Source organism: Dermacentor andersoni, chromosome 6 (assembly GCF_023375885.2).
Source record: "Dermacentor andersoni chromosome 6, qqDerAnde1_hic_scaffold, whole genome shotgun sequence".
Lineage (NCBI taxonomy): Eukaryota > Metazoa > Arthropoda > Arachnida > Ixodida > Ixodidae > Dermacentor > Dermacentor andersoni.
The window spans coordinates 32,986,099-33,001,039 of NC_092819.1; the positions used below are offsets into that span (position 1 = coordinate 32,986,099).

Here is a 14,941-nt window from a genome sequence, read left to right on the forward strand (position 1 = left end):
ACAAAGAACTTTAATGGAGGTCCTGAGAAGCGCTGCACTTAGAGCAGCACCGCGGGCCAGTATCAATGTTATTCCACGGTCATCCCGACTACGGCGTATACCTCATAATCATCTGTGCAGCTTTAGAGTCTAAAAACAAATCTGGGGTGTTACGTGCCAAAACCACGATCTCGTTGTAAAACACGTCACATTGGGGTTAATTCCGGGTTAATTTTGACCATCTGGGGATTTCAGCCGCTCATGTCAATCTAAGTATGCGAGCTATTCTTTTGTATCCCACCCCCTTTAAAGAACAGGTCGCTGCGAGTGGGGTCAAACCCGCGACCTCAACGTCAGCAGCACGACGCCATTGAAACTGAACTACGGCGGTGGGTATCTGAAACTTCAAACCACGCAAATGAAAATTCTAAAAAGAAACTTAGAAAACGTCATTTCTAATGTGCTTCATACAGCAATGAAACCGAGTAAATCAGCGTTGTGCATGAGAGCTAACGTTGGTTTAATGATAAATATGTAGAAATATGCGAGAGGCATGCTTGCTTATTTCTTGCGCAACGCAATTGTGGTGAAAATCAGTAAGCACGTTTCTGCGAATTTCACTCTGAACTTGGTTTGAGTACAGAACAGGTCTGGTATACAGAAGAACAGAGTTGGTTATAATGGAGGACAAAAAAAATCGATAACGAACTTTGTCACTTTCATTTTCTACCGAGGCAATACATCCCAATTCTGTCCATTTGAAACGGGTAAACATGTTTCTCGTGCCTCCAAGCGAAGGCAAAGCTGGAAATACGTAAAGAAGGAGGAGGAGGAAAGAAAGAGAGGAGGCAGGGATGTTAACCAGAAATGTGTCTGGTTGGCTACCCTACACTGGGGGACGGCAAAGCGCGAATATAAAGATGAGAACGAAGGAAGTGAGTATATAGCGTAATATGCTACAAGACGAGTGTAGTGTGCGTGAAATATTTTTTGTTTTAGTTTACGGTGATAACGTGTTCCTGGTGACGAAGAAACTGCTCATTTAAAAGGTCTCACTATCGTATAGGAAGAAGGAGTACGAGATACTTATTTAGTTGCGGAACTCGTACGATAGCGAATTGTTTCAAGAACTTAACGGCAACCAAGAGCTCATCGCGCATTAAGCCGGCACTCGCGGGAAAGGAGAGTGAGCCCGAGCAAGCTCACGCGAGCGCGCAAAGAAAATTACGCGACCAACCATCTCGTCGCCTCAGAGGAGGACCGTAAAATCAGAACGGCAAACAGAAGCAGCCGCCCCGTTGACTCTTGCCTGGAAACAGCTGGCGACCCCAGGATGGGACACCGCCGCGCTATATACGACTTCGAGGAGCAAATAAAATTACGCCCTCCTCTGTAAACGGTGCGCGCCCAGCCACAATGGCATTGAGACTTAATTGCGTTACTACGCCACTGTGTCTGCGTCTTGCCGGTGCGTAGCTTGTGGGGACAGAGGGCGGGCCGGGACTTATAACCGAACCTTCTCGCGTCATATACTCGTGTCAACGGAGACTCCATTGGCTCCCTTTCCACAAAGATGAAACGAGTACCTGTATCGGCCTGCTTTCGGTGTCGGCCTGAAGCGTGTCTTGTCGCTTACACAAGCTGACGTGTGCGAATCAGGTCCACGAAAACCCGCGGAAATGCAAGAACGCTCGCTCATTTCACTTAGGTGCAGGTTAAAGAATCCGAGGTGGCCAAAATCAATCGGGAACCCTACACTATGTACTCCGTCGTAAAACCCACTGTGCAGCTTCTGGAAGTCAGTTAGTCAAGTTGGCATAATACGAAGGAAACGCCGGTCAAGCGGCTTAATCTTAAGCGTTCGTACACGTATAAGTTCGCCATGTTGAAAGCCCAAGAAACACGTAGGCAAGGTAACGATCCCACGCAGCAGTAACACAAGCTTATCATACCCTGAGGTGTGAGTTGTTTGTATACTGTATAAAAACGGTTTGCAATCATTACAATAAAAGTTTTCACACACACACACACCCCTTGGGGCGCAACGATAAACGTCATCTGTCTTGCATGCAGTTCCTTTCTTCAACAGTGCGTGTCCGGTACTTCTAGGTCACTAACGGCGTGAGCGTAATCAGCGTGACATCGCACTCTTGACAGCCAAACAAAGAGCTCAGTTTTCAAGAAAAGAAACGTAAGCAAGACAGATGACGATCAGTGTTGTCGGACAAAGATGTGCCCCAAAGAATGTAAACTGTTTTTAGTTTTTAGAGTGCATCATGCTTCATTCAACAAAGAGGAGAGACCTTTCTAACGGACAGGAAGACGTTTGCGAGAACTTTAACGAAATGGTTTTCTATAGCTTTGCGAAATCTTTCGCCAAACTGCACATCTTAGACATTTAAAATCCCCTCTTGTTCGCATTTCTTCCACTGTGCCTTGCCTTTTTTTCCAATCGTTCATTTTTCTAAATGGTATCAGTAAACTCGTAGCGACGACGGCGAATTGTGGCTTGAGCTCCTTTCTGCTCGCCCACCTGCCATGTAGCTTCTCGGTGACATCTAACACGGCACGACTCATTAGCACGCGCAGGGGGGCTCCGAGATATCCGTTGGGCCGCTGGTTTTGGAGGCGATGTTTTAGCCAGCTACACTAGGTTGTGCGGATCTTCACGTCTCCTGCGTTGCAGACCAAACTTTGAGTGCTGGCAGGATATTTTTTTCAGCGACTTGTACATCCTGCGCGCAGCTATGCTCCTACATTCGAGCGAAAACAATCTGATAACGGGGTGCAAAACAGCTATTCCCTGTAAAATAGAGGTCGGAAGAGGTATCCATCACTGATCAAGAAAAAATGAATTTGACGCATTACCACACTATAATTGTCTCACACTTCGGAGGGCTTCCCAGCTACTTGGATTCACACTTACTTCCGCGCTGCAGTCTGACTGGGTGGTTTCACTCCTTTGATTTCTTTTTCTTTTCTTTTTCTCTCGGGCAACGTCGGATCTGTATTTTTCTCAGATAGGGGCGGTATCTTACGTGACCAGAAGCTTCAATGGCGTCACAGAGGACATGGAAAGAAGGTCAGTCCATTTGTTGGCTGTCTTACTCTCCAGTTTCTCCTTTCTCTTTAATTATCTTTCTCGCCTTGTGTAGTCAGTTCGCGCAGCGCAGCTTCCTCGGAAAACCTTAGTGTCTTGATTCTTTCTCATTTTCTCCAAATCATTGGCGTTGTTAAATTCCATGTGGTTTACCGCGGATAAGCGAAAACGAAAAACCTTGAAGGAAAGAAAAAAAAGATGCAACGGAGTATGCTTCACCAACAGCGCCATGATCACACACGAAGTGCAACGCTCGGAAGCAGAGTGTTGGGCCATCTTCATTTCCTCTTGCCGATCGAGACGGTGGACACTGAGAGGCGGCGGATTTTAGCGAGCATTCCATGTACACTACAACGACGTCCCAGTATTGAATATTTTCTGCGACCAGTTCTCTTCGCACAGAACAAAAAATTATAGCTTGTTTATCAATGAAGAGTGGCATTGGGTTCTCTCTGTTGATCTTTTTTATTGCTGTTGGTGGTGGTGTAGTGGCAAGCAGTACAAATTAAGGCCCAAGGGACATGTCTCCACCCTCTCACTTCTCACCACTTCTTTTTTTTTTGTTGATCTCGTATTGGATTCTCTTCCAGTAAGGTAAAAATAAGAAACAGCGCAACAGAGCGCTCGGGCTTTTTGCTCTGTAAGCTATTTGTCAGTGTTAAGCGGGAATTTTCGTACTCTAATATTATATTATGTTTTTCCACACTTACACGCCGTACTTGTTCTGCTATGGTGCATTCATATTCTCTAGCGCGTTTCCGATTATCGAAAATGTTTTCACCAAAGTGAACATGAATTTTATGCTTTTGGTCTTATTTACTCCACCAATACAAAAAACAGGTTCGGAGCAACATATTACAATGTTATAGATAGTTCAGAAACCTCAGAAGAGTTAGGCAAGTCCGTAATTACATCTACAGGGGACTTACTAAATTAAATGTTTTTTAAAAATATTTTAAATATAATAAAAAGACAAGCCAGAAAAACGAGGAGGAGGAAAAACGCCTGTAGTACTGTTGTCTATGTTTTTTTTTTTTTTTTTCTAATGACGCGATTTTCTGAGGAAAGAGGCTTATTTCAATGGAAGGAAGTCAGGCGTGCGTTAAGATCGTGCTTCGTATTGCTGAACTTCCGCGCACAAATTATATCATCCTAAACGAGGTCTTCCGTTATCAACAGGTTGTGACGTAAATCATCTAGCGCAAATATCGGGGCAAACACAACCGCAAGAGAGCGAGAAAGAGAAACAGAAGGGAGGAAAGGCATGAAGGTTCGCCAGAGGCGCGTTAGGTTTGCTACCCTGCACTGGGGGGAGAGGGTATATAGGGATGAAAAGAGAGAGAGCGAAAGAGAGCACAGTGTCTCGCACATTTGAAGGTGCACGCTGAGCCGACAAGCGGCCACTAAGACCATGGCTGCAAAAGCGACGTAGCTTTGCACTGCTGGAATCTGCTCGCTGTATCGGTAGGCGGCGAGTTCTGCACCACCAGTGGCACTCGTCGCCCATGTTGACCTCCCTCGATTGAGGGTGAGAAATAATGTATGGAGACGCAAGGGACGTTAACCAGAGGTAGTCATCTGTTTGGCTATACCCAGCACGGGGGTTATCCAATCAGAACAAGTGGTAATTGGGATAGAAAAAGAGAGGAGCACTAACCAAGTAGACCGCCTACACAAGCCAGCGGTAGCAAAGCGTTCTCAAAGTCTATTGCTTAGGACCGTGGACCTTAGGAACATCAGCAAAATAATATGACTGTCTGCTTGGAGTACTCTTTCTTTTTTTTTTTTTTGAAGATACTACTCGAGCAATTTTTTGTTCTGGTAGACGATGGCGCCCCTTTTACCTAATGGGTATAATGATAACGGTGGTTACGCTAAATCAGAATCCGTTCGAGGCTGATTACGTCGCAGTGCATGTACGTACTTTCTCGTAATCACATAATAAACACTTCTGTTCTCAAATTTGATGGGTAATAATGTCAAGAAAGAAAATTTTGGCTGAGGGTTTAGCTCTGGATAAGCACGAACTATTGTGTGCTAGCACCGTTAAGCATAGTTTTGCATAGTCAGCCTTGGCTTATCATGGGTATCTGCCACTCGGTCTGTGCTAGTCTCCAATGAACCTCACTGATGCCAACTTGGGTTATTTGGTACCTGCCAGTGAGTGTGTGCCGTTTTTCAATGAACGTATTCTACTAAGCGTGCGGCGTACTCTTCGGCAGCCTCCTTCACCCGTCGAGTCCTCATAGCTTGAACGTTCGCATCTACGCGGCGTTGTCGCTGTTCGGGAGTTTCGTTAGCCCGCGCCTTTCTCGTGACCTCGGCATCAGCGTCGAGACGGCGTCAGTCAGTGCAGGAGTTTCATTTGCACGTTCACGACATTTTCTCAACCTGTCTACCTCCAACTTCTCTCGTTCAGCTACTACGTCAGGATCAGTCGACGCACTCTTACGTTGTCGTTTCAGCCGCAGTTGTGCGTTCCGTCAAGCTCGGCATTCCGAGTCGACCAACCCCGATGGACCCTCATTTATGCATGGCGCCTCTCAGAAGAACTGCGACACCACTTGTTCTGACGCGGTGCTAACCTATCTGATACACGTGGAGAACCGCGCGTGGCGCTTCCTCCACCGGTCGCAACTACGGCCGAGCACGGCTTCCTATTGGCTGCAGCTGTCGTGGCGCGCACGCTCTGTTTGGCTACGCCGTGTGAGGCGGGGACGCGTAATTGGCTGCAGGTGTTCCTGGTCGTGCAGTGCACGGACCGACACACAACGGCTTTTCACCAGATTGGAAGCCCTAGCGCTAGCGCACTGAAAAAGCGACGCGGTACCGAACTGTCAGACAGACCTATCTTTAATATTTCTGCACACAGCATACGCGAAATATCTTCATTCGCAGCTCGTTATTACGATTACTTCAAAAGTAGTAAGCTAATAAACGTCACGCCGAGCTTTCGAGAAGTCACCTAGTTCAGGAATGTAGAACGCGTCATATGTATACCCATCAGCCCAGGCAAGCGTCCGGCTACACCTATGTCTTGCTCGCGAACAATGCCACGCAACTTCGAAGTTATCTTATGGAGCAATAACCTCGATACAAAAAAAAATACTTTGATTTATATTTATATAAGATAATAGAAAGCAATAGATGCGGAAATAATAATGATAAGATAAAAATATTTTACAGGAACAACGAGTTTCGAATCCTCACGCTTTTGCACCCTTCGCTTACTGCTATGGCAATGATTACAGAAAATTCAAAGAACAAATTTAGGTCTTGCGTCGTCAATTTTGTTAAAGTACGGACTGAAACGTTCTCGTACTAGTTTCTTTAGTAGAAGAGAAGCTACTATTACGAAATTCTATTAACCGGGTGACAAGTACGTACCTAAGCAGCTGCAGAATGAGCTGCATATTTCATCCTTCCACATTAACAAATCCGTGATAACATTTCAATACCTCAAGCATTTAGCAAGTAATGCTAAACGTCAACAATCATTTGATGAGGTACATAGTCTTGTTGGATACGAAGTGAACTTGGTCGAGGGGTAGCATTGTACCTCTGTATACTTTGATGAAGTGTTTATCCCCATGGGTGTTTATCCCCATCTGCCCGTAGCTATCATCATCGCCATTATCAAGTATTAATTCGCACTACAAAGTTATATGCCGATCCATTGAGCGAATAGGTATGGAGCCCTGAACGCAATCGCAGCTGTTCTTAGGCGTAAATAAGGTCTATATAAATGCAATCTCGACAATTCTGTTTCACTTTTTTTTTTTAATTATGCAAACGTTTTCTGGCCAATTCCAATTTTCACTGACATTTCACTACCATTTTAAAGCCATCTGTATGCCCACAAACAAAGGCTGTCATCGTATTTTGCACCAATTCCTGTTCATTTTTCGTTTTACTAACGCACTTTGCAAAACACGTCCGACGAACAAATGGCATCGCCCACTGTAATGTGCATCTAACCTTAATAACACTCAGTCAAGAAGCCTTCTTTGGGATTTAACCAGAAAGAAAAAGAAACTTTCCAGTGGAACCATGCTGCTTATCGTTAGTTATATCTCTTCTTTTTGCTCAATTGTTCTACGAGCGTTTCTTTACTCTTAATTTCCTCTCCGTTCCAAGCATTCCATTCTCAGCACTTTGTGTGAACGCGAAATACCCCAACGGAGCTTTTTTTTATTTTAGAGTAAATCTAGACAAAATGTGGGAAAAAATGCGGAGGAAGGATTTCCCTAGAGGCCCCGGATGCATCCACTCACTCCATCAGTCGAGCAAAAAAAAAAAACTTAATGCAACGATACTATCAAGCCAGAAACTGGTTGGCCTTTTACTTCTTCTCATTCTCCGATGGCGCCATTGAAACTTCCGGTCACGTATTATACCGTCCGTCTGTGAGAAAATACACCTCCTACGTGCTCGGGCTCGAAAGAAGAGAAAAAGACCGCGGTGTACGCTTACTAAGGGAACAAAAAAAGTAGAAAAAGGAACATTCACAGAAACAACTGCGCTGCTAAGCGACTGCCGCGTTCTCCAGGATGTGGGAGGAGTACAAAATAGCGGGCGTTTTGTTCGCTTTTGTCGCGTGATAAATTCCTCGTATCCCTCCTTTATTCCTTTTTTTTTTTTTTTGGCAGTGTTGTTAGTTGTTTAATAATTTTCCGCGGAGTCCTTTCCTTACCGGTATCTTTGGAAGCTAGCCTGCTTCGCAGCGACAAGAAAAACGACAAAGTGCATTACTCACACCAAACCCGAAATTCGAGGCGTGTCTCGCTATTTCTATGGGAAACTCCTTCTGTTCGCTTGCTTTTCCTGGGGCTTTCAGCTAAGTGAACCTTTATGAAACCTTTATGGCACACGCTGGCTACGATGTGTGTGTGTGGCTCTGAGTAGTCAAGTGCGATTCACATTTTTCATCTTTGCTCGGCAATTTTGTTACAAGTAATGTGTCGAAAGCGAGCTCGGGCTTGCGCCTGTCAGTGTCGTACTTTGTGGTTATGTGTCTCAACAGTATTCAAGAAAGAGCGTAGAAACGTGCATGCCATGGGAAATCACAGTGTTGGCAGTGAGAACATTACATTTGATCAAAGTACCCGGCGCTTTTTTGTTTTTTTCTTGGCTCCTTGCTGCAAATTTTAATGTCTTGAGTAGCGACAATTTCTTCCTAACACATTAACTGGAACGTGCTTTGCATCTCTTGCAGCCACTGCTGTTTTTGGTAAAAATATTCTGCGCCGTGTCGGTCGTCATCCCTGCAAAGCGATATTTTATCAGTATTTTTTCTCGTTTTTCTCGTTCTCCATTTTGCGTACATTTAATTTTAGGAGTACACGTAAAGCTGTCTTTGCCTTTCACACACCTTTTATGTGGAGAAGCCAAATCTTCGTTGGAAGGAGGGCACGATTGTTACTGCGGGAACAAGGCTTTAGAAGAAGATTATTGCGCTCTTAATCGAGCTCATCTGGTCTCCTTGAAAAGGGTTTGATAGAATTAAATTCTGGAAGTCAGTTGCGAACTCGTACCTAGTTTAAGTGTGCCTTACCACAAACTTCCTTTCATAAACAACTTCTAAACACTTTGCAAATATACGTTTAGAAGAAAATATGTTCAGCGCTCTTTTTTTGCTCCCGGCAAAGGAATCCTCCCGCAGTCTACCATATGAGCAGAAGACACGATCTTGCCATATACATGGCTCAAAGAATACGAATCGCCTCGTGCGTTCGCTTCCAAATTTAATGGCGAGCCATGTATCACACATCTCCGCCTGCTGCCGTCTACCGAGAGTGACAATCTATAGTCACCCTCGAAGTATGCTTCACCCATGTGCGTCAAAGGATTTCCATTTTTTAAACAGCGAGATGGGACGAAAAACAACGAGAAGCAGATAGGACCTTGTCAGGTGTGCTTCTTAACGTTAGGCAGCTCTCCTGACTGTCCGTTTTGATGAAGAATTTCCTTTTTGAATGACTGAAGAAAAACGGGGAAGTAGATCTCGTTAGTGTGGGCTATGCCAAATTCCCTAAACACTACACAGGAAAGTAAAATATACTAAGGGAGAAAACTAGATTGTAATAAAAAAGAACATTGCACACACTGTACCACACGTTACAAGCAAACAAGTAGTTTCATCACGGGCATCACGCCGAAGACCTGGAGCCGTTAAACTACTCCTACGATGTATTTATTGCTACCTGGTTAGAAATACTCGGCTGCGGCGACTTCGCTAGGAATTTTAACTCAGGCGAATTCGAAATGTAGTACATCGTGAAGGCTGTTCGCGGGCCAACCAAGCGCTTTTGCGGCGACTTGATTTTTGACATAACAATGTAGCTCGCAGATGCAAAAAGAGGCGGACACAGATGCGCGTCTGGTGCTTATGACGTGCGAGGTTTGACAATTACATGTTGGTGTATGTTATTAATTCTACCCAACATTAAGTAGCCGGTGGCAAGAGATTTCTCATCTTATCGCAGGATACCACCATTGAATGTACCTCACCTGATCGCACCCCATTAGGAATAGAAACTACGGAAAAGAACAACGATTTGTAGCTAAACCATGAAAATACTCCAGCGGGTATGGAAAATAACAATAGCAAATAGCGCCGTGTCTGTATCTTTCACGCGCCTTCTTGCGCCTTCGCCGTCTGTATGCGCTACAATATGACTTCAACATGCCATACCAACAAGCCCGCATTCGGACTCTAGTTGAAAATAACCATGAACACGTGTTAACGACTTTGAACCAAACTCCGAAATACTCAGCTCGCGCGCCATTGCCTACCTACTTGTTGAAACAAGGCAGCAATCCAAACAAACCCGAATCCATAAATCCTACAACCTTGCTCTCACTGTTAAGGGACGACTCGCAGACACGCTAGACGCACGACCTTCACTCGTTTCTTTTTTCTTTTTTTTTTTTTTTAGAGCAGCGCCAAGAAGAGGAGGAGGCTTGAAAACACAAAGGGGGAAACACCTTCCGAAAAGGGAACGGGCCCAGGAAATTCCCCGCAACCCCTCCCCAAACTCCCGAAGTGACGTCAGAACACGTGATGCTCCTTTCTTCCTCCTCTCCCGACTTCCCCTTCTCCCTCGCGTGGAGCGGCCGGCGAGAGCCCAGAACGCACCAGGCGCGCCGCGTACTCGTCGACTCCGGCACCGTCGGTGCCGAACTGCGCTCCCGCAGCGCCGAATGTCGACCGCCCCGGCACTAGCCACGCGCTCTCCGCCCGGTCGAAGGCGTGAGCAGCAGCAGCACCCCGGCACCACCACCACCGTCGCCGCCGCCGCCAACGCCCGTAGCTGACTTCGGCGGCAGGGCGGAGGAGAGCTGCTCCGATGCGATCGGTGTGAAAGTTCGCAACAGGAAACGCGTCGGGTCGAGGATGTAGCGAGTCGCAGGTAAGCGCACGCGGTTGATATCTTTCTTTTTTTCCCGATTCGCGAGCAAGAAAAAAAAGTTGGTGGCCACCTAAGAGCAGCACTATGCAACGAAACTTGTTTGCTGAAGAGTCCGTATCGGCTTCATTTCCTCCACCTTTTGTACCTTACCACAGAAGTAATTTCGGTAATCAATGCCCGTTCAGTGGCATATGTTAGAGCTTTGAAGAAACATAAAATATTTGTTTGGTCAAACGGTGCGAGCCGAAGCTTTGCAATTCGCTATGGGGCACGCCTTAATTAACAGATATCGATTAATTTTGACCACTTGGGTGTCGGCGACGTACGTCAAAAATGACACGCACGGCTGTTTTTTTTCCCAGTTTTTTTTCGGCGCCAATTGGACCGTGGCCCGCCAATGCCAGGCATTAAACCCACAACCTCGAGTGTAGCAGTAGCACAACACCACGGGTACTAAGTTACCGGAGCAGATATGGAACACACGAAAGAAATAAAATTGTTCCTAATATTATGAAAACCCTGCATTTGTGTAGACGTAAGTACACAAAGTGCTTTTCACAAATCAGTTTACGTGTGGTTATGTTGCTGCTGCGTCTAAGACCACTTACATTATGGACCGTATGTCTCTTCGAAACAACGTTTACCTCCGCATGATGTCCCTTTTAAGTGCTAGCTGCACTATAAAGCCGTGTAGATTATAATAATTCCGTGTTGAGTCACCTTTCTGTGAAATATGCGAGTGAGTGCTCCAGAATCCTTAGCTAGATTACATACATCTCTGTTCGATAGATCACAACACATACATTAGCCGGGGTCAAACATTTCGTCAGACATCTCCCTAAAATTCCAACCCTAGAAGAATAAGCACGGAAAAATTAACCAAACAAAACAGTCCGTTACGAGATCCCCTGTCACCTTGCTACAAAAATCTTCTGTTCTTCGAAGGTTTTCCAACTGTTTTGGTCCTATTCTTCTAATTTTGCAAAATGAAGGGGTAGAGGCTAGAGGAGTTTTTACGCAAATATGTTGGGATATGCGCACCACTCAAGGACTGTACAGTGAAGGAACTAAATATCTGGTTACGCGCCTTCATGGCATTAAACGAGACGCTCAAGCCATTGCAGGCCATAATCACCAGGCTAAACCGGCCTGAAGTCACAACCACCACCTAGCTGTGTTCATAGCACCACTGAACTCCATGAGTCTCAACAGCTCGAGTACCTCGCTGTCGCGTTTGCCGTAAGTACGTGGCGTGACTTGAAACCGGACATCCTCTATGGTTATCACGTCCTTCTGAGTGTTTTGAAATCCTTTTGCCCTGTTTCTCGACGCGCACGCCCTCACTTATCTTGTTTATTCGTACTGCGGTTCGCGTTTCTACGGTTGTGTCTTCTTGACATCTCTCCTTAGAAGCCTCTCGCTTTCAAGCCTTTCGATCAGCAGCACAGCTGCACTGAGTAGTGGTCATTTTCTGCGAACGGAAAATGTAGGTTGTTTACCGCCTGCGTCGATTTGTTTACGAGAATCTGCTTACTTCTGCGTATTCACTATAAATGCATTAAGACTAACTCATTCAACATGCACAGTTAACTTTTTTTCTCTCTCTGAAGGTGTCTCTTCGCGTCCTTCAAAATTTCGTGCTTTTCATTTGATTTAACTAATAAAATTAATCGTACAAGCAAGCGGAGGCATAGTACGGACAAATTCAATCTAGGGTTATCCAAACAGCGTGCCCTGCTTGAACAGAATTGTATAATTACTGCGTAAACAACGATGCGTTACGTGCCATCTCTTCCACTTCCTTGATCTCTATTCAGCTATATTTTGTAACTGAATTGAACTCAATTCTGCGGTTTTACATGCCAAAATCGCGATCCGATAATAAGGCATGCCGCAGCGGGGGGACTCCGGATTAATTTTGACCACCAGGAGGTCTTTAACATGCCCCCAATGTAGGGGACACGGGCGTTTTTGCATTTCGCCTCCAACTAAACACGGCTGCCGCGGCTGCGATTTGATCCCGCGACCTCGTGCTTAGCAGCGCAACACCATAGCCGATAAGCTACCGTGGTGGGGGTTATTTTCTTCTTTTCTTACATCGCGGGGTTAGCACCAGATGGTAAATCGTGAAGCGAAAGTAAACAAAAGCATGCCGACAGCATTCAGAGATATTGCAGGAGCGGCTTATGAAATGTGTTTTCTATCAGCCATGACTAACGAGCATAACGCTAGTCAATTCTCAACCTAGCATGCCGCCCTTAGTTCCTTTTCAGGGATACTTCTGCCCCGGAGCACGTCCAATTCATGTTGCTGATCTTTTTGTTAAATAAACCTTCTGTTATTAGCCAGCGCTCCGTCCTGTCTCTTATTCTTTCTCTGTGTCGTGTAGATGGCGCTGTTTTTGTAAACTATGCATCATATACCAACTAGCTTCCTTTCTACAAGCAGGTGATCCGCAATCGCTGCAGACGCAGCAACAGAACACTTCCGATGTAGGACACGGTTTTTGCATGGTAGACCCAGGTTGTCGGGAACAGTATCACTCCGCCCGGGAAAAGTGAGGGGAAAGGAAGAAGACAATCGGGGCGCGCGGGGACTAAGATTACGCGTGTCCTTGCGCAGAAAACCTTTTTTTAGGGCAACAAGGACAGAGCGGCCGGTCGGAAAGAGAAAAATAGAGTGGTGTCTAGGTTGACGATAAATACCGAGCGTTCAACATGGCGCAGGCGACTGCAGAAATTGCATACATGCCGTGGAAAAGGAGCAGGACAAAGAAAAAAGAAACAGAGCATCCCTCCCGTTCGCGTCACTCGTCTACGCTGTTCGCGCTTGCAGGTATAACAAGCGCAAACCTTCGACAGGACAAGAAAAAGCACACGCATGACAAGCGCCCATATCCGCCTTCTTTTGTTCCGTCTAAGGGCATGCGTTTATGTACCCGCAAGTATGAACAAATTAGCCCACCAGCGCGTGCTTTTAAGCTGTTCCAAACACTAGCCCATGACTGAACTCTCGACTCGCACGTGTTCCCAAGCACGCGCTAGCTGCCAGTGGACCGACCACAACGAGGAAAGACTTGCTCTCCTTCCAAGTCATTCGTTCTTTTCCCACCCGCAGAGGCCGGTCAGCCAGCACAGAAGCCGCGACGAACAAGGGCAGAGGGAGACGAGAGAGGAGGGTCCAGCCATGCTGACCGCGGCCAGCCTGGAGTCCCTGCTCCTGCAGATGCTGGACCGGCTGGACTCGCCGTCCCCGGCCGGCGGACGCCACCGAGCACGCCAGCGGGGCCGCTGCTCGCTGCGCGCCGAGATCCGGACGCTGGACCTGTGGCGCGCCGTGGTGGGCGAGTGCCTGGCCACGTTCTTCTACGTGTTCCTCGTGTGCGGCGCGCACGTGTCGTGGCCCGGATACGCCGAGCCCTCGGTGCTGGCCATCTCGCTCGCGACCGGAGCCGCCGCGGCGGCGGTGGTGCAGTGCTACGCGCGCGTCTCCGGCGCCCACATGAACCCGGCCGTCACGCTCGCCGCGTTCGCGACGCGCAAAGTGAGCCCGCTGCGCGCCCTGCTCTACGTGACGGCCCAGTGCGGCGGGGGCATCGCCGGAGCGGCGCTCCTCTACGGGTGAGACACGAGGTGCATGCGCACGAGTGCAACTCTGTTGGTGCGCGTATATTCGGCTTGACAGATAATTCAGTTTCCCGTTATTTAGTGTTTCAGTCGCAGTTATTTTCGTTCTTCTTTTTGTTTGTTAAAATAATGTAGCGCAGATTGTTTTTCTTTTTTTTTTTTTTTTGTCGCCATATGGCGACAGGAACTCCTTTTTAATTGTCTATCGTTTCATCCAATTAATCGGCTTTATAGAGCTGCATAATATTAGCGGGAAAAACGCACTTTAAATCTTAATTTGATGCAGCTCTCGGAGGTAGCTTCCTTGTTCAAGTAAACCGCTGTAGGAGAGCAATGAAGATACTGGGGATTTATTGAAAGCCATCTTTCTTTATCCTTTCCGATCTTCTTTTTTTGGTTTTGATCCACGTGCTTCAAGCGTTGTAGAAGAACTGCCCACGGACGCACAGGTAGCACTTTCTCATTACTGTTGTTTAATGCGGGGTCTTGAAGATTTCTTTTTTTTCTGTGTGTGAGCCGTAGGCAGAAAACAACACCGTGGAATAATTATTAATGCGAAAGCATTATATGCCCCATGAAGCGCGATATCCGGCGTCCGTCCGACGTTAATATTCGGTAGTACCAAAACCTACGTGCCCAAGTGACGACGCCACGTTCTCGGCGCTTGACCTGCTGCATATTCCCACGGTGAAAAGCCACGCCGTCGGATGGACGTCGTGGCCGACGCCCAAAAAACCGACTTTGCCCAATTCGAAAATTGAGTTGACCCACGTTCAAAACCGACCTGGCCTACTCCCGTAATTGGCTTGGCCCACCCTCAAAAT

General features: G+C 46.6%; 2 protein-coding genes across 3 annotated transcripts in view; one reads left to right on the forward strand and one right to left on the reverse strand.

Annotated features, from left to right (window-relative positions):
* The window catches only part of LOC126522076 (uncharacterized), a 208,200-nt gene that overhangs the window by 99,300 nt on the left and 93,959 nt on the right, over positions 1 to 14,941 (reverse strand). The gene's annotated exons all lie outside the window — the stretch shown is intronic.
* LOC126521808 (lens fiber major intrinsic protein-like) overlaps positions 9,605 to 14,941 on the forward strand; it is a 53,694-nt gene continuing 48,357 nt past the window's right edge. The window contains exons 1-2 of the mRNA XM_050170506.3: positions 9,605 to 10,491; positions 13,609 to 14,111. Coding sequence (XP_050026463.1) covers positions 13,678 to 14,111 — 434 coding nt within the window. The 5' untranslated portion in view covers positions 9,605 to 10,491; positions 13,609 to 13,677. The remainder of the gene's footprint in view (positions 10,492 to 13,608; positions 14,112 to 14,941) is intronic.